Below are 24,533 nucleotides of genomic sequence, written 5' to 3' on the forward strand. Positions count from 1 at the left end.
AGGGGGGAGTGTTTAGGTGGGGGAGGGGGAGTGTGCAGGGAGAGGGAGAGGAGTGTGCAGGGGGAGGGGGAACATGCAGGGGGAGGGGGAGTGTGCAGGGGGAGGGGGGAGTTTGTAGGTGGGGGAGGGGGGAATGTGCAGGGGGAGGGAGAGAGGTGTGCAGGGGGGAGGGGGAATGTGCAGGGGGAGGGAGAGGAGTGTGCAGGGGCAGAGGGAACGTGCAAGGGGAGGGGGGAGTGTGCAGGGGAGGGAGGAGTGTGCAGGGGGGAGGGAGAGTGTGCAGGGGGAGGGGGGAGTGTGCAGGTGGGGGAGGGGGGAGTGTGCAGGGGGAGGGAGAGGAGTGTGCACGGGGGAGGGAGAGTGTTCAGGGGGAGGAGGGCTTAGGAGTCCCTCCCCCACTTCCAAGGCCTCAGAAAGCCGCGCAGCACCGCCCTTAGCTGAGACCCCCTGAACGTTGGAACCAGGAGGCCGTGAGTACGCTGTGGCCCTGGTGTGCCCCCAGGCATCTGAGACTTAGTTTGTGATTCTGTGCTCAGTCACTCAGTCCTGTCTTACAACCCTGTGGTCTGTAACCCACCAGGCTCCTCTGTCCATGGGATTCTCTGGGTAAGAGTACTGAAGTGGGTGTCATTCCCTCCTCTAGGGGCTGTTCCCGACCCAGAGAGCCAACCTGTGCCTCCTGCGTTGCAGACAGGCCCTGCCCACTGAGCCACCTGGGCAGCCAGCTGGGGACTTGGTTTGCTCATCTTTAGAGCGGGCAGGTGCTGCCAACCTCCTGTAGTTGCCATGGCAATGAGGCGCCCTTAAGGCCCAGAAGTGCAGGAGCGGGGTTCTCAGCCCGTCCTGTGGGCCCACCCAGCCCTGACCCCCTCCCGGTAGGAAGGAACCCCGGGTCACCTGCTGGGTCTCCCCTCATCAGCCCAGGCCTGACTGCAAGACAGAGTCCCCAGGACTAGCACCGGGCTCCAGGCTCCGTGAAGGCCACTCCTGCCAGCCACCCAGAGCTGTCCTGAGGCAGGGGCCCCGACAGACAGCTCCTGCCTGGGCTCTGAGCCCCTCCCGGGTCTCCCCTCTGACCTTCTCCACTCAACCACACACAGAGCGTTCAGCAAAGAGTTCATGAAATCATGAAGGGCCAGCTGCCGTCGTCCCCCACCCACCTCCTGGGCTGAAATAAAGACCTGGTTCATTGAGGCCTTTTCTCTCCCGAATAAGATCATTAATAATGGAGAAGGTCTCTGTCTGTGCACGTGTGTGTGGGGGGGGGGGGGAGCGCGGGGGGCACCTCCCTCAGCATCCCTGGCATCTGGGGCCCCCGGCCACCCCACCAACCCCCTTTCTGCCCTGCTGGGATAGTGAGCCCAGTCTGGCTATAGCTCTGCGCACCACTGACCACCCCTGGCCCCAGGCCAGGCTAAGCTTGGGAGAAGCTGAAGAGCGTGGAGGGGCCGCTGAGCATGTGTGCTGGGGGTAGGGCCTGAGGGGGCGACAACCATGGGGGGGGGCGGGGGGACGGGATAGCTGGGACCGGGCTAGAAAGATCCTGAAAGTCAGGATAAGCGGTTGGGTGTTGGCCAGTGTAGACAGCTGCTTCATCGAAAGCTGACCAGGAGGCCCACCACCCAGCCCCAAATGCGGACCGCCCCATGGGGCCATGAGCCAGCTCAGGTCCTGGAGGGCTCCCCCACCCAACGAGAGCCTGCGGGAGGCGGCACACGGGCCTCTCCTCAGCTGAGCATTTGCTCAGACTGCACAGTCTGTAGGATTTTTCTTATTCCTCACATTTTGGAAAGCCACCACAGAGGACAGGCAAGAACCTAAAAGGCCAGAAGCTTGCTTTTGCAGCTTTCCTTGTAGCCAGAGACGAGACGTATGACGCAGGCTGGGACAGTCTGACTCCTCTGCTCTTGACCTTGAACCTGGAGCCAGTGACTCAACCAAGACTCCCACAGAGTGGCAACACCAGTGTGGGCCCTGGGCCCAGTGCCCCTGGGACGGCAGTGCTGGCGACACCAGTGTGGGCCCCGGGCCCAGTGCCCCTGGGATAGCAGCGCCAGCAGCAGCAGAGCCGGTTGTCCTGGCCCGTGGGTGACCGTGACTGAGGTCTGGCTGTCCATCAGCCTGCTCTTTGCCCTCATCTGTCTTCCAAGCCTGGCTTGGTCTGTCCCGGGGAGGCTGCAAACGGCCCGGGTCCCCCACCACTGACTCCTCTCCACTTACCGTCCACCGGGGTGCTTTCTTCTGGTCCTTTACCCACGAACCCGACTGTCGCAGGGGCCGTGCTAGAGTCTGCATCTGCAGAACTTGCTCAAATGTACATCTGTTTGTGATGTATTTCAGACACTCATATACTTTTCAGGACCGTATAAATGTCTGCCTGCGAGGCAGGAGTCACAGGAGACATGGGTTGGATCACTGGGTCTGGAAGATCCCCTGGGGAAGGAAATGGCAACCCACTGCAGTATTCTTGCCTGGAGAGTCCCATGAACAGAGGAGGCTGGCGGGCTACAGTCCTTTGTGTCGCAAAGAGTCGGATATAAGGGAGCAACTGAGCATGAATGCAAAAAATATTGAGGCTCTGGGGTGAAGCAAGGAGGCCCGACTGCTGTGTGGCCTGCGTGGATCTACCCCTCTCTCTGGGCTTAGTCAGTGAGGGATTTGGGCTGGGATCTCTGACTGACATCCAGACTTGTGTTGGGGTCGGGGCGAGGTTGATGAGCCTGTCTGGACCCTCACCTCCCTCCTTCCAGGGTCTCCATCATGTGCCAGAGCAGGTGCCCAGTGGAGAAACCCACGGACCCTGCCCTCAGCTGGGAGTTCCTCCAGCAAGTCACCAGTACACAGTCCATGCCATGGATGCAAGGGTAGTCCCAGCGCCCACAGCTTTAGAGGCCAGGGTGCTTCATGCAGGAGATGGCTTTCTAGTTGGATCTTATTTTTAAAGTTTTACTTATTTTTAGCTTGGGCTTTCCTAGTGGGTCAGGCTGTAAAGAATCTGCCTATGATGCAGGAGACCGGGGTTCCATCTCTGTGTGGGGAAGATCCCCTGGATCAGGGAATGGCTCCCCACTCCAGTATGCTTGCCTGGAGAATCTCATGGAGAGAGGAGCCTGGCAGACTTCAGTCCATGGGGTCGAAAAGAGTACAGGAATGAGTGACTAACATGTTCACATTTTTACCAATTTATTTATTATCATTTGGGGCTGCACAAGCTCTTCACTGCTGCGTGCGGGCTTTCTCTAGTTGTGGCACGTGGAGAATACTCGCTGACTGTGGTGCGTGGGCGTCTCACTGTGGTGGCCTCTTGTTGCAGAGCACAGGCTCCAGGGCGTGGACCGGCTTCCGTAGTAGCTGCTTGAGGGCTTAGTTGCCCCGAAGCGCGGGGGATCTTAGTTCCCCCACCAGGGACTGAACCCATGTCCCCTGCGTTGTAAGGCAGATTCTTGACCACTGGACCATCAGGGGAGTCCCTGTTAGCTGGATCTTAAAGCATGAGCAGGGCTTGTGTGTGGAGGGAGTGTGTGTTCACAGAGCAGCCTAGCAAGGCTGGCAGGAAGCGTGCGTGGGAGCAGAGGCTGCCAGCCCCACGGTGGCCTTGAACATCCTTCTCAGCCCCTCCTCCAGCCTGGATCACCAGCCAACACTGCGCGTGCAAGGTGGCCTTGCCAGGAAGGGACAGAGGGTTCGTGGAGAGAGGGGGGAGGGTTGAGAGATGGGGCAGGAGGTGACCAGCGCCGGGGGCAGTGGCGCCCTGGGAATCGTCCAGTGGGGCAGGGGCTCCTCTCGTGCACCCCTGGAGGGTAAGGCCCTGTGTGGAGTGAAAGATGGCCTCGAGGCGTCCTGGGGCCGATCTGGGGGTGCCCTTGGTGAACCAGGGCTCACGGTCACTCTGCTGGTCCTGCTGCAGGAGGTGATGAAGGTGTCCGACGGCAGCCTCCTGGGGGAGCCGAGGCGCACTCCACTGAGCAAGAAGGAGGGCGTGAAGTGGCAGCGGCCGAGGCTCACCCGGCAGGCCCTGATGCGCTGCTGCCTGGTCAAGTGGGTCCTGTCCAGCGCGGCCCCGCAGGGCTCAGGTAGGGGCTGGGCTCCCTGGGGGGTGGGGTGGGTGTCTGTCCTCAGCTCAGAGACCTCCCTGCGGACCCCAGCCTGGACCTCTGCAGGGAGGGGCTTCCACTCATTCACACCCGTCCCGGTGCATCAGAGTCCCTGCCCCACGGGGCACAGAGCTCGAGGCGGGGCCCAGGGAGGTGGGGAGTGTGGGGACCTCGCTGGGGTTCTCCCAGCCAGGAGGATGGGGAGGGGTTTCAGCAAGGGGTTCCTTGCTGGCTGGGTGACCTTTAGCATCGCACTCTTCCTGAGTCCTCTGTGAAAAGAGGGGCTGATACCCCGCGACAGGGCGCTAACGTGTGCAGGGGCCTGGTGAGGAGGTGGCCGGGCCTTCAGCCTCCTCGGTCCTGCCCAGCGCAGCCCGAGGGCTGGCCGTGTACTGCAGGCTGCGTTCTGGGCATTAGCGGCAGAAACGGCTGCCTGGCTCTTGCTGGTGACACCTGACGTCTGTGATGCAGTAAGTGGTGCAGAAGGGACTTTGAGCAGCCCCGTACTCTCACACACATGTGCACATACCACAGACTCACACCTATATGCGCCCACTGGGAACTTGTGGGCACACACAGGCACGCATGTCGCGCACACTTCCAGTGACCACACACACAAGGCGTGCTTGAGAGTCTGCCTCGGACTTTCAGGAAAAGGTGCGGACTTGGACCCCGAGTACTGTGTCCCATTCATTGTCTCAGACGCTCTCTGTGATTTCCAGACTCAGTCTCCTTGACTGGAAAATGGGGACATTCATGACCCCAGCATCCCAGGCTTGATGCTGTGGGGGGTCAGCCATGGGTGCAGGCCAGGCCCCTGTCCTTGACCTGCACCCCTACTCCCCAGCCCACTCCCAGCACGACTCCAGCCCCTTCATCTGCTTCCCGGAGCCCCTGCTTTGCCACCCTCCTCTGACCATTTTCTTCTCCACAACAGCCTCCGTGGAGGCTCTGAAGCCTGTGAACACACATGTGAGGTCCATGGGGGTTCTCCACTTCTCGCGATGGAGCAGAAACATGAAGTCACTAAAAGTTCATGCAAACAGCTTAACTGGGAAGCTCACATCTTCACGGACTGTATTTTTCTGCAGCAGAGTAAAAGCAATTGTTTTCCATCAGGGTAGGAACAGGGAGCAGACGTGAGCAGTGGCGCCCTCGTGTGGCCAGTCCTTTGCACCTAGCGGACTTGAATCTGCTCTGACAGACCCCACTTGACCTCACTGGAGGCACACATTTTTTAATTTGATTGAAATGTAGTTGATTTATAATGTCGTGTTAACTTCCGCTGCACAGCAAAGTGACTGAGTTATACACACATATATATATTCTTTTCCACATTCTTTCCCATTATGGCTTATCACAGGATATTGAACATAGTTCCCTGTGCTGTCCTGTAGGACCCCGCTGTTTATCCATCCTATAAGTAACAGTTTGCATCTGTTAATCCCAAACTCTCACCCCATCCCTCCCCTGACCCATGGCAACCACAAGTCTGTTCTGTATGTCTGTGAGTCTGTTCTGTTTTGCAGATAAGTTCATATGCTTTGTATTTTAGAGTCCACATATAAGTGATATCATATGGCATTTGTCTTTCTATTTCTGACTTACTTCATTTAATGTGACAGTCTCTAGGTTCATCCAGGTTGCCACAAATGGTAGGATGTCATTCTTTTTAATGGCTGAGTAATATTCCATTGTGTTGTTGTTGTTAAGTCATGCCCGACTCTCTTTGACCCCGGGGACTGCAGCACGGCAGGCTTAGGGAAGGACAGGGGTCCTTCACTGTCTCCTGGAGTTTGCTCAGACTCATGTTCATTGAGTCAGTGATACCATCCAACCTTCTCATCCGCTGTTGCTGCCTTCTCCTCCTGCCCTCAATCTATCCCAGCATCAGGGTCTTTTAAAGTCAGCTCTTCGCATCAAGTGGCCAAAATATTGGAGCTTTAGCTTCAACGTCAGTCCTTCCAGTGAACACATATATTTTCCACATCTTCTTTATCCATTTATCCAAGACTCAAATTCTCCAGGTCTTCTTGGCAGCAGCACAGGCTCCTTTTCCTCCTGTGATCTCTCAGCCCCTCGGTGACCCGTGTCTGTCTCACTGCCTCCCTGCTCCTCTCCACCCAGCAGCCCTCCCCCTACCCCCAGGACCCTCTCCTGCTGAGCCCCGGCTTCCACCTTCCCGGAGGAACATCTGGCATGCTGTGGTCTTCAGGACAGTGCTGGGGCGTCCTGCACTGAGGCCTCTTGCACACCTCTTTGTGGGTGGACACGCGGAAGAGCAAGCCGGGGGACAGGCTGGGTGTGTCCAGGGTCACCAGAGGGGACCACACCCACAGGGCCCACCTTTAGCTGACATGGGTTCCTAGACAGCAGGGTCTGTTCCCTACAGCTCCTTCTAGAGCTGTGTGGAAGTGTTTGCTGAATGACTGGTCTTGGCCAGGAGGCAGTGGGGGCGGGGAAGGGGTGCACAGCCTAGGACACCACCAAGGGCTTTGCCCAGCCCTGCCCTTCCCCTGGCGACCTGACACCCTACCAGACCTTGAGGGGGCATGAGGGGCATGGAAAGCATGCCCTTGGCTGTGTGAGGCAGACGTGGAGGGCCGCGCTGTTTTACTAAACCGAGAGAGCAAATGTTAGGAAGGTCACACGAGTCAGTGGGTCACGCGGGTCAGGGGCTGAGTGAGGGCTCTGACCTGGAGCGTCTTCTGTCTCTGCGGACAGGGTGCCCTCTCTCAGGAGCTGTGGGGAATGGGGCTTGAGGCTCAGGGTCTATGGAGACAGCAGCCACTCTTGGCAGCAGAGGAGCAGAGACCCCCAGTGTACACCCCTGTCCACTGGGCATTGCCCCCAGGCCTTGGCGCCGCGGTCTGAGCAGCTCCCTCGCGTGTCCCTCCGGGACGCTCTCTTGGCGTGGTCCCTCTGAGGGCTCATGGAACACTCGGCTGTGCCCAGGCCAGGTGCCTCTCTGCTCCTCTGGGTGCAGAGGCCAGCTGCGCCATTCAGCGCTGCTCGGTCCCCGTGCCCAGCCTGGCCTGGCTGGGCGTCCTGGGCCAGGGCCTCCTGAAGGCGGGCGGGCGGGGGGCACTGCGCCCTGTTGGGGTGGGCATGGTTTCCAGCAGCAGCCGTGGTGCCCGAGACACAGATTTCCGAGACACGCTGGAGCAGGACTCTGGCTCAGTGGGACACACCGGTGTCCTGAGCCTCCGCGACGCGGCAGGAGTGTGTGGGACTCAGAGGCTGGGGTGCACGAAGACAGGGGCCAGGCCCGCGGCTGCTGTGCCCCGGGGGCCCAGCCCTGGCTGTGAAGAGCCTCGGCATGGGGTTGGCAGCAGGTCAGCCGCGGGATCTCTAAGATGGGTGAACCCGGGTCCTGGCAGCACAGAGCAGGGCCATGGCCCCACCCCACTAAGGAGCAGCCCCCGTCCTTGGCCCGGAAATGTGTCCCCCCCAACACTGGGGCCATCCTCAGTGACCCAGAGGCTGGGGCTCTGCACTGCTCTGCTCATCTCCCAGCATCTTACAGTCCTTCCTATTAGGATGTGAGGCAGCCTCTCCAGGGACACAGCTGAGCCACCAGTCTGACCGACCTGTTTCTCAAGTCTGGCTTCCATGAGGCCTGTAAGACTGGTGTTTTTAACACCAGGCTTATGCCTGGAATAGTAACACCATCCGCAGAGTAACCTGGGGTCCAGCCAGGCTGGTGTAAGCAGAGAGACATTTGCTCTAGGCTGTTGGGAACTTTGCAGAAACCCTAGAGGGCCAGACGAAGAGGCCTGGATGGGACAAGGCCGGGATCCTGCCTGCCGCTATGGGGGACGCCCCCTGTCCCCACCCATTCTGGTAGGGATGCTGGAGCTGCAGCCGCATGCTCCTGCGTGACAGTGTGACCATCCCCGCACAACAGGACACAGTCCTGCGCCCTCCCCCAAATGGAGACCCAGATTCTCGGCCACTGCTTCCGTCTCTGGGAGGTACTCATTTCTCCTGGGGTTTTGTCAGCCCCGTGTGAGATCACACAGTCACTGCAGCACCAGCACCCCTGGTTTAAACAGTGGTAGTAGAAAGGTGTGTGTGGGGGGCACTTCCCTGGCAGCCCAGGGGTTAAGAATTCGCCTTCCAAGGCAGGGGGTGCAGGTTCGACCCCTGGTTGAGGGATTAAGATCCCACATGCCTCCCTGGCCAAGAAAACCAGGGAGGTTTTCTTGTTTTTACAGAAGGTAAAAACAGAAGCAAGATCGTAACAAATTCAACAAAGACTTTAAAAATGGTCCACATCAAAAAACAAACAAAAAAAATAACGCCTTACAAAAAAGGAAAGGTATAGGGACAAAGAGGTAAATTAGCTTGTCTGTAATACATAAGCATATATAAATACAGGCTAACAGAATTTTAATGCATTTGAAAGGCCAAGATATACCCGAGGTCATGTTTCAGAGTGAGATGCCAGGACTTCCCTCGTGGCCCAGTAGTGAAGAGTCTGCCTGTCTGAGCCCCGTGTGTGGAACGTGCACCTCCCTGAGACTTCGGGACCCCCAACCCTGAGCTCCTACTCAGCACCTCTGTGATGGTGGAGCGCTGTACCCGCATATGTCTTCAGAGCTGGGGGAGAGATGGACATTCGGTTCTCTCTATTTTTTTTTTAAGGCTTTATTTACTTATTTGTATGCTTGCTTATTTTTGGCGTGCTCAGCCTTCGTTGCTGTGCTCTGGATTCCTCTAGTTGCGGTGCAGGGGCTACTCTTCTTTGCAGTCTGCAGGCTTCTCATTGAGGAGGCTTTTCTGGTTGCGGAGCATGGGCTCTAGGGCACACAGGCTCCAATAGTTGCAGCGTGTGGGATCTTCCCAGACCAGGGATCGAACCTGTGTCCCCTGCATTGGCAGGTGGATTCTTTTTTTTTTTTTCCATTTTCTTTTGTATCTAGGTCTTTAAGAAACAAGGAAGATAGCTTTCAAGTCTAAACACTGGAGCAACCTAAATCACATTAATATAACAATCATCCTCTCCTAAAGGAAACTAAATGAATATATGAATGGAAAATAGTATTTAATATATAGCTTTCAGAATATACAAACACCTCAGAGAAACTGTGGCACCAGTGTATGTATATATGAGGTAATATCTGTATAATTAGCAACTCTCACAGCAATGGGAAACACTGCTTTTCGGATACATTATACGTAAACTTTCTATCTCAAGAATTCCACATTGTTGTAAAATAATTTCAGTTCAGTGCTATGGCAGTTATGCAAATAGATGTAAACCCCATTCCCAGATGAACATTAAAAAAGCGGAATGCCTACTAATTATGTGTCATTAACACAAATGTCAGCAAAAATAGTTTAACAGGTGCAGAAACACAATACTGAAAATATAATTATCAATACAGCTGTCTTGAAAGAGTTAACTAGTACCATCAGGCTTAAAAAAAAAGCATTTAAGGTCACTGTTTTCATGTTTCACTCTTTCAGCCACCATACACCAGTGTTACTATCAGTATCTAAATAAGGTGTTTAACATGCTTATATTTTATTTAAGAGCTGGAATACAGGCTTTACAGTGTATCTGAAACATCATCAATACTGGGATAATGCCATTATGATAAGTCTGTGTGTGTGGCATTAAAAAAAATAATGGCTGGTCATAGTATGTTTTCCTGAACTGAATTTTAAATTTTCTAGAGGCTAACGTGATAACAGATTTTTCTTCTTGACATGGTGTATTCACAGTCTTCTTCCATAAAGTTCACCGACATTTCTTGTCTTGCCCTGCACGATCCTGAAGTCCTGAGTGTTCTCTCAGGTGCCGGTCATACTCTTTTGAAAGTCTCTCTGATTGCATCTTCATTATCATCACGTCATTTTGTGCCTTAGAAAGGGCATCTGAAGCCTTCTTTAACTCAGTTTTCAGTTTTTCATTGTCTTCTAGTTTTTTATTTTCTGCTTCCAAAACGTGTTCTTCTTCCTTGCCATAGTTTTTCAAGAGCCGTTTCAGTCTTTCATTTTCTTCCATGAAGTTTTTGGCAGCCTGGTTAATATTTTCTACTTGACATTTAAGTACTCCTTTGTTTGACAGCTCTTTTGCCAGCTGAGTAATAAGGGTAACCAGACGTCTCAACACTAACCAGAAAAATAATGAAAATCCAGAAATGTAAAGATTTCTTTGAGACCTGAAGAGTTTCATTTGTATATGTTCATAGGCAGCAGGTCTGTTGGCTGAGCTCTTTTCAATAGTATGAGTCGAGGAATATTTTCTTACTTCTCTCAACAGCATCTAGAAACAGAACAATCAATAAGATTATAATAGTAAGAAAAGCCTTGTTCTAGAAACTTGCAATTTTACCCCAAACGCTAAAGGAAAATATCTTCTGCCATCTCTGAGGAGGAATAAAAGGTAGACAGAAGATTAAAATGAGTCCTATTTCAGCGTAAAGAAAATTTGCAACTGCCGCCCATTGGAGTGTCATTGTTTTTCTTTATACTTTGCCTGCGGCCGCCAGGCTCCCCGCGCTACTGTCCGGCAGGTGGATTTCTTAAACCACTAGACCACCAGGGGAGTCCCAAACGCTCAGCTCCTAACAGACAGCTGAGGCCTCAGGGCTACCTGGTGTCAGTCAGAGATTCCATCTCCCTGAGGGCCTGGGAGTGAGCCAAAAGCAGTGTCAAAAGAAGAAGAGATTTTTGCCAAAAAAAAAAGAAAAAAAGCGCCTGGTTTTGCTCAGAACCGTAGCTCCTCCTGGGCCTGCCCTGGCCCCGGCAGAGCATCCCGACTGTCTCAGTCACACTGGGTGCCGTCGGATGTGCTGGGCCATCCGCCCAGGGGGAGGCCTGCTTGTCCGGAGCCTGGACGTACTGCGCAGCCTTTGCTGGAGTCGCTCAGTTGCCTGTGGTCCACGGGAGGCCCCATCAAACACTGCCCTTTCTTTCCCTGGCTGAGAGTGCAGGGCGTGACAGTCTGTCTTTCACTTGGAATATTTTGACTTGCCTGCCCTTGCATGTAGCAGCAACCCCAAACAACAGTGGCTTCATTTAGACAGAAGTGTGTATTAATATCTCCTATCTGAGAAACCTGGGCTAGGCAGTGGCTGGCACTGGTTTAGCAGCTTGAGGATATCAGAGTCAGGGTCTTGCAGCTGTGTGTGTGTGTGTGTGTGTGTGTGCGCGCGCGTGCGCCCTGTGTGTGTGCGTGTGTGTGTGGGCACCCTGTGTGTGTGCGCACCCTGTGTGCGTGTGTGTGCGCGTGCCCTGTGTGTGTGCGCACACCCTGTGTGCATGTGTGTGCGCGCACCCTGTGTGTGTGTGTGTGCCGTGTGTGTGCGTGCGTGCCCTGTGTGTGTGCGTGTGTGTGCACGTGCCCTGTGGTGTGTGAGCACGCCCTGTGTGCGTGTGTGTGTGCGCGCACCCTGTGTGTGTGTGTGCACGCCCTGTGTGTGTGCGCGCACGCCGTGTATGTGTGTGTGCGCACGCCGTGTATGTGTGTGCGCGCACCCTGTGTGTGCGCGTGCCCTGTGTGTGTGCGTGCGCACCCTGTGTGTGTGCGCACCCTGTGTGTGTGCGTGCGCGCGCCCTGTGTGTGTGTGTGTGTGTGTGTGCGTGTGTGTGTGCGTGCATGTGTGCGCGCGCCGTGTGTGTGTGTGTGTGTGTGTGTGTGTGTGTGCACGCGCGCGCGCGCGCTTTCCCTCCCAGTTGCTCTGGCTGCAGCCATCATGGCTTTGTCCCTGACAAGAGAAAGGAGAAATCGGGGGAAGGGAGGAAGTGGCCGTGTCTACATCAGGAAAGCAGCACGTTCACAGAACTCTCTGGAAGATTTATGCTTATATTTTGCTGGGCAGAACTGAGCCACCCTGACTGTGGGGAAGGGGTGAGGATTGCCTTTAAAAGAAAACAAACCTGAGCACGTCTGCACCCTCAGCGCAATCTGAATTCTGTAGGTGAAAGAGGAGAACGCTGAGGTGAGGTTCTCTGCCAAACGTCTGGCATGGGGTTGTTTGGACGCCCAGACAGGCCTTAGCAAGCTGCCTGTGCTCACTGGGCGCTCCAGGAATGCAGGCCTGGGGTCGTCAGCAACACAGGGATCCCTTCCCACCTCCCCTTTCTCTACTCCGCAGAGGTGCCAGCAGGGCTTGGGGCTGGGGTCAGTGAGCACAGGCCAGAGGGGAAGAGCTAGCCAAAGGTCAGGTTGCCACCCTTCCCCAGCTCTGCCCAGGGTCCCTGGCCGCTGAGCCTCCCAGGCGGGGACTCGGGCGGGGGCAGGGAAGTTCCCTTCCTGGCTGTAGAGAAGCCCCGTGACCTGGATAGGGCCCCTTTGCAGTGTGATCACACCCTGGGTTGAAAATCACGCAGGGGCACCTCCCCCAGGGGTGGCGGAACTCAGGAACAGGGCCACCCCACCCTCACACCCTCCCAGCCCAGGAAGCTGCAGGAGCCCTTCTGTCTCCAGGGAGAGGGAGCACCCAGGTCCTGAGAAGCCAGGGTCAGGCGCAAGGTGAAGGGCTGGGCTGGGGGGCAGGCAGTCCTGAGAAAGGCCGAGAGCGGGGGAGGTGAGGACAGAGCAGAGAGGAGGGCAGGACAGGGTGGAGAGGCCGAGACAGACGGACGACCGAGACCCACGGGACTGGCACTGAGATTGGGAGACAGAGGTGGGAGCGAGGGCTCTAGAACAGAGGCTCTGAGTGCCTTCCGTTGGGGAGAGGCAGGCAGAGAGGGGACAGAGAGGCTGGGGGGCTGACGCTGTGGCCAGTTGGCCAGAACGTGGGGTCCCTGGGCCTGGTCCAGGGATGGCGGGGTGCAGGGAGACCCCTGGCCCAGCTCGGCACCCTGCCCTGAGGCTGCAGGAGTGCCAGCATGGCTGCAAAACGCACCTGGGTGACATCATCAGCGTCTTCTTCCGCTTCATCTCTGGGAACCTGGCTCGAGGTGAGGACTGTGTGGGGTGGACTGGGGACCAGGGTGCAGGAAGGGGCAGGCTTGGGGCTTAAAACCGTGCCCTCCGGGAATGGGGCAGGGCTGATCGGGGGTGGAGGTGGTCCTGAAAGCAGGGCAGGAGGGCACCCCAGGCTTAGAGTCTGTCCTGTGACAGGTGGGCAGTGAGTACCTAAGCTGGGGCTCCCCACCCATTGACCTGGGGAGGAGAGCAGGTGGGGAGGGGCTTCCATCTCCAGGGCTCCTGGATTCAGGTACATCCCTGGCAGGAGGGAGCCGACGCCCTCCGGCTGGCCCACCTGCCTTGTGCACACCGACCTCATTGCTGGGGTCTTCTCCTCTTGTCCCTCCCTTTCCGGAGGCCCCTCAGCTCCTGCATCAAAGACTGACCTGACATCTGCAGCATAGATGGGAGAAAACAACCCAGCCTGTGTAAAGGCCTAAGTGCTCAAGGGGCACAGAGCCTGGTGCAACAAATACTTGTCACTCATGAACGATATTTTAAGAAGGATAAAAATTGAAAATTGAATATGTAATCCAGAATCTCAAAAATCAGTCAAATAATAATGGTTTAAAACCTTCAAAAGCAGTAATAAAACTCTTGGAAGAGAAGAAACAATTCTGGGACTACCCTGGTGGTCCATTGGCTAAGACTCTCCCCTCCCAGTGCAGGGGGCCTGGGTTCGATCCCTGGTCAGGGAACTAGAGCCCACAAGCTGCAACTAAAGATTCTGCATGCCACAACAAAGATGGAAGACCAGCGCAGCCAAATAAATACATAAAGGCAGGATTTTGATACAGTGAAGGTTTGCAGAGGGAGCTCAGATGGGAGTGTGAGTCTAAGGAGGGGTCCGGTTGCAACCTTAGGGGCTTCCAGGGAGCATTCGGGCCAATGCTGTTGTCAGGAATGGGAGCCCAGGGTCACCCCCAGCTTTTCAAAAGAAGGGGAATTTCCCCACCACCACCTGCCACTTCCCGCCCCATCTCTGTTCCTGACGCTGGTAAGCCCCGCCTCCCAGTTGCTAGACTTCCCCTCTTTGTTCATTTCAGTTCAGTCACTCAGTCGTGTCTGACTCTTTGCGACCCCATGAATCGCAGCACGCCAGGCCTCCCTGTCCATCGCCAACTCCCGGAGTTTACTCAAACTCATGTCCATCGAGTCGGTGATGCCATCCAGCCATCTCATCCTCTGTCGCCCCCTTCTCCTCCTGCCCCCAATCCCTCCCAGCATCAGGGTCTTTTCCAATGAGTCAACTCTTCGCATGAAGTGGCCAAAGTATTGGAGTTGCAGCTTCAGCATCAGTCCTTCCAATGAACGCCCAGGACTGATCTCCTTTAGGATGGACTGGTTGGATCTCCTTGCAGGCTGTTGTTATTTTCGGGGAGGACAAAACTATGAAGATGTTGGTCCTTGAAGAGAGATGTCTGGGGGGTGGACCCAGGGGCAGAGGGAGGTGCCTGGAGCCACCAAGCCTTTGGTGGTGGAGACCCAGGTTCAATCCCTGGGTTGGGAAGATCCCCTGGAGAAGGAAATGGCAACCCACTCCAGTATTCTTGCCTGGAGAATCCCATGGGCAGAGGAGCCTGGCAGCCTACACCCCATGGGGTCGCAAGAGTCAGACACGACTGAGCGACTACACCACTCGCCGCTGCTGGTTGGTGACCTGGAGCATCTCTCCTGCCCACCCTGCGCCCCCTCCTCACTAACCAGAGTGGACAGAACAGCACCTGCTCCATAGGGCAGCTGGGAGGGTCAGGGAGCACCCTTAATGGAGCTTCAATCCATGGGTCTTTATTGCTGGTAGCTCTAGGCATCTTTTCTAGATCTTCTTACCTGCCTGATACCTGGGCAGGTTCAGGGTTGCTTTCTCTCACTCCCTCTGTCTGTCTTTCTGGGAAGGGAAGGAGGATGCTTCAGGCCTCTGTCACCAAAATTGCAGTCTGACAACAATCAGAGGCTGGGTTTGCGGGCCTCGGTCTGAGCCCCTTCCAACGCTGGAGGATGCTGCTTCTGGGATTCACAGCACAGCTGGGGTGGGAGGGGCTGCCTGGGGGCAGGGAGCAGGGAGTTAAGCCAGGGGCAACTGCTAAAGCACAAGTACTTGCCGTCAACTTGCAAACAATCTGAAGGAAGCTTGATTCTTTGTCACCTCTGACTCCTTCAGTTGCTCTGTGCAGTTGCTCTTCAGTCCTTTGCATAAAAGTTTGTGCTCATCCAGTGGTCATCTTTCAGGTGTTGGTGGGTGCTCAGGGAAGCTTTGGAGCTCCAGACTGTCAGTCACCCCGGAATCCCTTCTTCTGACTCGTCTCAGGCTTCAGGTTGGAGCAGGAGGGCAGGGCATGGGCACCTCTGAGCATCTTTGTTCTTCCTCCGCAATGCTTCCGCTCAGAACGGTGGCCAGGTCAGTGCTACCACCCAGCAGCTGCTTAGCCTCAACTCCCAACTTTTGAGACTTCCCCTCTCCAGGCAGTGTTGGAGGAGGACAGACCCCTAGTTCTCTTCCACAGGGTCTGAGGGAGCCCTGCAGAAACGTACCCTCTGCCTCCATGACTGTCTCTGCATAGGTGTCCAGGTCCCTCCCATCTCCCTGCCTGCCTCTGGCCAGTGTGGCCGGACCATCACCCTGACCTCCTCCAGGTGTGAGTCACACCCGCCTGGCCCTGCATCCCCCAGACTCCGGGGACACATGCCCAGAAGCCCTTCAGTTGGACAGAGACCAAAGCCCCCGTGGATGGGGAGAAGAGTAGAGGGAAGACACCCCAGCACATCAGCCAGCCTTTCAAAGGACAGTGCCTCCCTTTGCCTCCCAGCCTTTTTCTTCTCTGCCCTCTGGTGGGGCAAAGAGGGTGAGTCACAGAGTCAGTTTCTCAGTCCCCTCATGTGACCTGCAGAACTGGTCTTAGCCTTGATGACCTCTGCCCAAACCCAACAGGAAAAGTCACATTTAATACCTGGATGTGAAATGTGCAATCCACACCAAGATGGGGAGGGCCTCGGCTTCTGGGCCTTTTATCACACCTTGCAGCAGGTGCCCAGGCCCGGGGCTCCCAGGGACCAGGCAGGGATGGGGCAGAGGCAGGAGGGGCCAGGAGACAGGGCTTGGGCTGCAGAATGAGGCAGCAGAGGCCCCATGTTACACACAAAGGTGGGCACTGCTGGCTCCAATTGTCAAAGCATCCTTCTCAACGTGTTAAAAATATCATTCTACAAATAGACAGTGAGCATGTGTCAGGTTCTACTGAAGTCCTTAATAAGGCAACCAGCAGAGTGACAAAGCAAAAGAGAAACAGAGATTTTTAGAGGGGCTGGAAATAAATGGGGACATGTTGCCACCTAGGTATGAAACTAAGAAAGATAAGGCAGTGAAGCCACCACCTGTGCGGTTATCTTCTCCACCAGAGAAGAGGTCGTCATCGCATCTTGTCAGCTTTACAGGCTTGTAAAACATCTGGGCCCCCCTGCACTGCTCAGCTCCACTCCCCTGGCCAGTCAGATGCCCCGGCAGGCATTGGACAGTGCCCCAGCAGGGCCCAGAAGATCATTGATGCTCCTGGGTTTTATTTCCATATTTTGAAAACAACTTTTAAACAACAAAGAATCTTAGCTCTGCCACTTGTGGCTGTTACAAGGTAAAAGGCATAGGGACATTCAACATTCCACAAGTCTATTTGAGTGGGGCAGCATCAAACCGAAGGTGGTGCTGTGCTGTGCTTGGGCGTTCGGTCTTGTCCAGCTCTTTGTGACCCCATGGACTGTAGCCCACCAGGCTCCTCTGTCCATGGAATTTTCCAAGCAAGAATACTGGAGTGGGCTGTCATGTCCTTCTCCAGGGGATCTTCCTGACCAAGGGATCGAAACTGTGTCTCATTGCAGGCAGACTCTTTACCACTGAGCCCCCGGGGAAGCCAGGTGGTTGGAAGCATACCCCTGAAGGGAGCCGGTGGGGAGGTTTTTTATAGAGAAGATGAGGAAGCAAAGCAAAGAAACTGATTGGCTGCAGCTGAAGCAATTGTCTTAGTTGTCTGTCTGTGATTGGCTGCTTAAAAGCTGCCTTTTCTTGGATTCAGGTGCGTTCACGCTGGCTTTTTAGGTTTTGGTTTGCTTGCATGAGCTACCAAGGCATTAGAGCCACCTCAATCCAATGGCCTCTTGTTTGTTTGTTTTTTAAATTAACTTATTTATGTATTTGGTTGCACCGAGTTTTGTTGCAACACATGGAATCTTTCACCATGGTGCACAAACTTTCTAGTTTTGGCACACGGGCTTAGTTGCTCCAAAGCATGTGGGATCTTAAATACCCAGCTAGAGATCGAACCAGCATCCCCTGCATTGCAAGGCAGATTCTTAACCACTGGACCACCAGGGAAGTCCTTGGCCTCTTGTTCGGTTGCTTTAACAATTCCTCCCTTTTGGTCATCCTCTCATGCATAAGAGATTGACCAACCATTTGGTGTTACTGGGAAATTCCTTGATGGTCCAGTGGTCAAGACTGGGTGCTTCACTGCTGAAGATTTGATCCCTGGTCGGGGAACCAAAATCCCACAAGCCATGTAGTGGCCAAAAATAAAAGTAAATAAAAATTTTTTCAGTTTGTAATTACTGTCCTTCTCAGTCACCCTCGGGCGATGTGTCTCATGGTGCACCTCGCAGGTTTCGCTATTGGCCATGGAAGGGTTGTTTTTGCTCTTCATCTCATTGTCCGTCAAGCTTCTGTTACTCCAAGCTCCGTGAGGCCGTCTGATGTACTGCTGAGGAACTCAAACTCATATTTAAGACCCCTGAGAGCACACAGCCCACCAGGGAGACTCCAGTGGTGGCTGTTAAGAGGATAATACCAAATCAGTTGGTATCAAGTAAATCAAATAATACACCTGAAGAGGCATCAGCCTTTTTTTTAGCCAAGAGGCTTGTTTTTTTTAAATTTCTTGTATTTGAGTTTCTTTTATACCAGAGTTGTTGACCCAAGTACACCAGGAGGTCATTGCTATGGCACAGATTCCTCCTTGTTCAGCCAGCAGGTAATTTAAAACAGTTCTATTATCTGAAACCACTTTATTGGCTCAAAATAACCCCTAAGTCAAAAAGGCATATTTGGAGGTGGCATAGTTTCCTACCCTTCATTCCTCACCTTTTAAATTTATCCAAGAAGGCTCACAGTCTAGACTTTGAGTTGGTAGTCGGCTGCATCTCACTGAACCAGGCTCTTAGTCCTGAGAAGAAGTCAGTTCAGTGAAACAGTTGCCCCTCTGGCAACCATAAATCTGTTCGCTATGTCTGTGAGTCTGTTTCTTTTTCATAGATAAGCTCATTTGTGTCATATTTTAGATTCCACATTTAGGTGATATCAAACGGTATTTGTCTTTCTCTTTCTGACTTACTTCACTTAGTATGATAATCTCTAGGGCCATCTATGTTGGTGCAAATGGCATTATTTCATTCTTTCAGCTATAAATCTGAGTATTATTCCATTGTGTGTGTGTGTGTGTGTGTGTATCTTCTTTATCCATTCACCTGTTGATGGACATGTAAGTTTTCTCCATGTCTTGGCTATTGTAAATATTGCTGCTATGAACATTGAAGTGCATGTATCTTTTCAAATTAGAGTTTTCTTTGGATATATGCCTATGAGTGGGATTGCTGGATAATATGGCAACTCTGGAACATATGACAGAGATCAAATTGCCAACATCTGCTGGATCATTGAAAAGGCAAGAGAGTTCCAGAAAAACATCTATTTCTGCTTTATTGACTATGCTAAAGCCTTTGACTTTGTGGATCACAATAAACTGTGGAAAATTCTTCAAGAAATGGGAATACCAGATCACCTGACCTGCCTGTTGAGAAATCTGTATGCAGGTCAGGAAGCAACAATTAGAACTGGACATGGAACAACAGACTGGTTCCAAATAGAAAAAGGAGTACGTCAAGGCTGTATATTGTCACCCTGCTTATTTAACATAAGTTAAATATAAATGCAGAGTACATCATGAGAAACACTGGGCTGGATGAAGCACAATCTGGAATCAAGATTGCCAGGAGAAATATCAACCTCAGATATGCAGATGACACCACCCTTATGGCAGAAAGTGAAGAGGAACTAAAGATCCTCTTGATGAAAGTGAAAGAGGAGAGTGAAAAAGTTGGCTTAAAACTCAACATTCAGAAAACTAAGATCATGGCATCTGGTCCCATCACTTCATGGCAAATAGATGGGGAAACAGTGGAAACAGTGGCTGACTTTATTTTTTTGGGCTCCAAAATCACTACAGATGGTGACTGCTGCCATGAAATTAAAAGACGCTTACTCCTTGGAAGAAAAGTTATGACCAACTTAGACAGCATATTAAAAAGCAGACACATTAATTTGCCAACAAAGGTCCATCTAGTCAAAGCTATGGTTTTTCCAGTGGTCATGAATGGATGTGACAGTTGGACCATAAAGAAAGCTGAGTGCCGAAGAATTGATGCTTTCGAATTGTGGTGTTGGAGAAGACTCTTGAGAGTCCTTTGGACTGCAAGGAGATCCAGCCAGTCCATCCTAAGGAAGATCAGTCCTGGGTGTTCATTGGAAGGACTGATGTTGAAGCTGAAACTCCAATACTTTGGCCACTTGATGCGAAGAGCTGACTCATTCAAAAAAACCCTGATGCTGGGAAAGATCGAAGGCAGAAGGAAAAGGGGACGACAGAGGATGAGATGGTTGGATAGCATCACCGACTCAATGGACGTGAGTTTGAGTAAACTCCGGGAGTTGGTGATGGACAGGGAGGCCTCGCGTGCTGCAATCCATGGGGTCACAAAGAGTCAGACATGACTGAGCGACTGAACTGAACTGAATGGCAACTCTATTTTTAGTTTTTTGAGGAATCTCCATATTGTTTTCCAAAGTGTCTGTACCAATTTACATTCCCCCAATACCATGCAATTAATTCCTGATTAATGCTGTACCTTCGGTCAGTAGTTTTGTGAATTCATCAGTTTTCTTCATCAGAGTTCTGAACATTCTGACTTACTACAGTGCTGTTATGATCTTCAAGTTATCAGAAATCTGTACTTGTAAGGATTCTTTCCATAAATCTCTTTGAAGAGGAAGCACTTTTGCAAAAGCATCAGAGTAAAACCATTACTGTCTGTAAATGTCAAAAGACTTAAAAGTGACCATGGCTAAATAGCTGATGAGATTTCATTATAATGAATTTGACAAGGAATTTTTCTTATGTCTGTGACATACAACATTTTAATATCATAACTAGAGTTATGATTATATTATGCCAGGTCATATCAGATCTCTAGAAATTTTATACAATTTCTCATTCTAAAACAACCAGTTATCCTACTTTAAAGCAAAATAACTTTTTTTCCCTTAAAAATGCATTTCCCCCTTTTATACCTTCTTACCAAAAACACATCCTACTTTTATTGTATACAAAGTCATTTCTCTTATTTCTTATAGTTTTGTTTACATATATTGATTAGATTTCTTAACCCTTAGAAACCTTAATTTCTAGTGAAACTAAGAAATTAGCAGTTATGGACTACTATACCAGCATTCTGTAGATTGGCAAACTTATTAATACTTTTCATAATTTCTAGAAGCATATTGTCCTCACAGTGAAGTTTCCAATGTGGCACAAAACTTGTTTATTAACAGATCCAAATATCTTTAGTCCTTCTGTAATAAGAAGCCAAAAATAGGTAAACCCGTGTTCAATAATTAATGTTTCAGTATTTTATCTTAATTGGTGGGAGGGCAGCCTCCTATGCAGTCTTTTGATGCCCTCACTCAGCCACGTGAGAATGGGCCTTGGGCCTGGAACACTTCTTTACCGAGGGATGTAAAGCCCACACAGGGACTTCCCTAGTGGTCCAGTGCCTAAAACTCCGAGCTTCCAACGCAGGGGGCCCAAGTCTGATCCCTGGTCAGGGAACTAGATCCCACATGCCGCAACTAAGATCCTGCATGCCACAACTGAGACCCAGTGCAGTCAAATAAATAAAAAAAATTTTTTTTAAAAAAGGTCTCACAGTTTGTGCTGGGCTTTTCACCTTATATGGGAACAACCCTCCTTGTCTAATTTTTTGAGTGTTCCTTTGTCTCTGCTTTAAGAATCTGCCTGCAGTTCAAGAGACCTGGTTTCAATCCCTGGGTCAGGAAGATCCCCTGGAGACAGAAATGGCAACCCACTCCAGTCTTCTTGCCTGGAGAATTCCATGTATAGAGGAGCCGGTGGGCTACAGTTCATGGGGTTGTAGAGTCAGACACAACTGAGCGACTTTTTTTAAGGCATGTGCATGCTATGGCAGCTGGCCACTCCCTGTTTTATCGGCCTCTGCGGGGAGCGGGCAGAGTTCTTCCACTGTGGCCTGAGAGGGGTGCTCAAAGGTCAGCTGCCCTCTGCCACATGCCAGGAGAGGCCTGCTGGCCACGGGGGACCAGTCTCCATCATCAGAATGCAACTTGCCTGATCGCTTCTCCATGGAAGTACAGCGTCGCACCCGGGGGTGACGGTGCTGTTCCCCTTGGAGACGCCCGCAGGAGATGCAGCAGGCGGAAGTGTTTTCCGTGCCTCCAGGAACTGGCTACTGGTGGTCGGTGTTCTCCCCGCGGATTGGTAAAAAGACTCGGTGGGCTTTGAATTGCTTCTGAAGCTGCTTTTCTGTCCTTGTAAAGACTCGATTTGAAAGGCGAGAGCCGTTGTTTTCAGCTCCTCAAAGAATTGGGTTGCCGCCTGAATAATAGTGTCAAGGGCTAAACCCACCCATCCAGTTTGCTTCTTTATATCAGGGAGAAGATTTCCCACTAAGATGGAAATTTAAAAATTTCTGTATTTTAGATTTAGAGCTGCTTGTATCTTTGAAACATTTCAATGCATTGTTCCAACAAAGGCTTCAGAATGCTGTCTTTCCCTCTGTATATATATTTCTATTTTAGCTTGGGTAGGAAGGCCTCAAAAAGTTCCCATCAGCCCTGAACATCAGTCTCTAATCCAGCCAACTTCTGACCATGCAGCTCCTCTTTTCTCTTTTTTAAGCAACAGTTTTTTAAAATTAATTAATTAATCTGTATTTTTGGCTGCCCTGGGTCTTCACTGCTGCGAGCGGGCTTTTTCTAGCTGCTGCGAGCAGGGGCTCCCCTTCATCGCAGGGCACGGGCTTCTCGTTGCGGTGACTTCTCCTGCTGATGGAGCACAGGCTCCGGGCCAGGAGACTCAGTATCTGCAGCACGCGCGCTCAGGAGCTGCGGCACGCTGACTTAGTTGCTCCGAGGCGTGTGAAATCTTCCCAGACCAGAGACCAACCCGTATCCTGTGCATTGGCAAGGGGATCCTTATCCTCCAGGGAAGTCTAGAGCTCCTCTTAAAGAAAGTCATTTCCAATATCTTATCTTCAGGTTTTATCTGGGACACACAGGAAATATTCCTGGCAGTACTGAACTCTTTAAAAGAGACGATTTTGATTCATTTTGTCTTAGAAATTTCTGCACATCAATTAAAAAAAAAAAATGCATCTCATGATTTTGGGGAAGTTTAGGGACCGATTTTTCCCTAGGGCATTTGGTAAGTGGACAAGTTCATCTAGGTTAAAAGTTCTCCACTGTGGCCACTGTAATTCAAGATTATCTTTGGTTATGTTAATGAGCTTGTCCAGACAAATGCGGATCCTGGGCCTGTCGTTGTTATACCTAGTTATAACAGTTAGCCCAGATGCAGGAGGCCCAGATTCTTTAGACTCAGATGAACACATTTTCTCCTTCCTCTCCTTCCCTTCAAACAAAATTTTACTCACCTTAGGCCTCGTGGGTAGCCATTCCCTTCCCCAGAGGATCCTCCCGATCCAGGGATCCGACCTTGGTCTCCGGCATTGCAGGCGGATCCTTTACCATCTGAGCCCCCAGGGAGGCCCACCGCAGGTCCAGCTTAAGTCTGACCCATTCCAGTTTAAGTCCGAGGAGTTCATAATGTTTTAATTGGCCCCAGTGCACCTCGGGACCCAGTCTGGTAAAGGAAATGCTCAGAGAAAGTCAGAGAGCTCATAACGCAAAACTGTGGAGCTCAGTTATCCAAGGACTTACCCGTGACCTTCAAGTGTAGTGAGGAAACAGTGAGGGCAAAGGGGTCAGCTCGTGGTGGCTATGCCTGGTTGCTCCCAGGGCTGTAGGTGGGGGCTGGGGTGTCTCATTCGAATTCCGCTTCTGACACCGGAGGTGTGAAAAGGTAAACACAGGCACAGGTAAGCAGGCAGTGCCAAGCCAGAAATAGGAGCGCTCCACCAGCATGAGCTATGTTAAATATTTAAACAAGGAGGCCATTGCACTGAGGTGCCTCTGATGCCTTGGTAGCCTACAGAAGCAAGCCAAAACCTTAGCCAGAGTCAATGTACTTGAACTCGAGAAAATAGAACTTGAGAACAACCAACCACAAACAACTGATTAGCCTTTCCCAAATAAGATGACGACTTTAGCCAATCAGATAACTTCCTTCTGCTTCTGCCTCTTCTTTGTAAAACCCGGCTCCTGTTGGTGGCGTGCTCCTAACTCAAATTAATAGAAGTTCATACCACACATACCATAATTAGACTGTGAAAAGTAAAAAGATAAAAGGAGAAGGCTGTTGTCATATGCATGCGGAGATCTCTGTACCTGTGGTTTGACGGTTTACCTTCTCTGCTGACACCAGAGTGGTCTCCTGCACTGGCTTACCTTACGTTGATGCCTGGCTTTGGGGAAGTTGCTTGGTCTCTCTGAGCCTCAATCTCCTCGCCCATTGAGTGGATACAACAGAGGGTGGTTTTGAGGATTCTACCCGGGTCTGTAAAGGGTCAGTGAGGGTAATGCTGTCCCCTGTGATTTTCGGGGCACGGCTGGTGACGTTGGGGATGTACTGCATGACTCTGAGCTGGAGTTTCCTTCTTTCTGGGCCTCGGTTTCCTTTCTGTGAACCTAGAGCTGGAGAAGGTAATTTTTGAGGCCAAGGACCAGCTGTAAAGTCTGCGCTTTCTCCCTGTCCCCTTGACCCAGGTAAAGAAGACTGGGAGGGCATGGGATAGATCTGTGACTCCTGCGTTTAAAGCCACTGCCCGTTCCTTGCTGGTTTCTCCTTCAATGCTCTTTCTGGGCCCTGAAAGATGCCCTTCCACCATCCAGAGCATCTGCCAAGCCTCTCCCCAGGGTCTTGCTAATGAGTTAAAGTTCATTAAAAGTCAGCCTTGAGCACCTCGCTCGATCTTAGCATTTGCCAAGAGGTTGGGATTCTCCAGACAGATATAATAGGCTGCTGCTGGACCCCACCTCTGCTCCAGCCTCTACCCGCCTGGCCTCCCCCACTGCCTGCCTCCAAATGGCCACTTCAGAATAGGAAGGAGAGGCTGGGTGGGGACGCAGAGGAAGGGCTCCCTGGGCACTGACTGGAAAAGTGCTCTGGGGGACCCCCAGAAAGGCGTTGGGGAGCCACCTGCCCAGACTCAGGGGCCCAGGGGTCCTGTGCCAGACACCTACCCCAGCATGGTGTGTGCGTGTG

At 52.2% G+C, this 24,533-nt stretch overlaps 1 protein-coding gene and 1 pseudogene across 3 annotated transcripts in view; one reads left to right on the forward strand and one right to left on the reverse strand.

The window, feature by feature from the left end:
* The window catches only part of KCNIP3 (potassium voltage-gated channel interacting protein 3), a 91,677-nt gene that overhangs the window by 10,594 nt on the left and 56,550 nt on the right, over window positions 1–24,533 (forward strand). For both annotated transcript variants that reach the window (XM_043467775.1, XM_043467776.1), the window contains exon 2: window positions 3,908–4,073. In XM_043467775.1, coding sequence (XP_043323710.1) covers window positions 3,908–4,073 — 166 coding nt within the window. The remainder of the gene's footprint in view (window positions 1–3,907; window positions 4,074–24,533) is intronic.
* LOC122441352 lies at window positions 9,125–10,561 on the reverse strand (annotated as a pseudogene). The gene has a single exon (XR_006269337.1). The product of XR_006269337.1 is annotated as a B-cell receptor-associated protein 29-like (transcript).

The sequence above is a fragment of the Cervus canadensis genome, chromosome 5 (assembly GCF_019320065.1).
Source record: "Cervus canadensis isolate Bull #8, Minnesota chromosome 5, ASM1932006v1, whole genome shotgun sequence".
Lineage (NCBI taxonomy): Eukaryota > Metazoa > Chordata > Mammalia > Artiodactyla > Cervidae > Cervus > Cervus canadensis.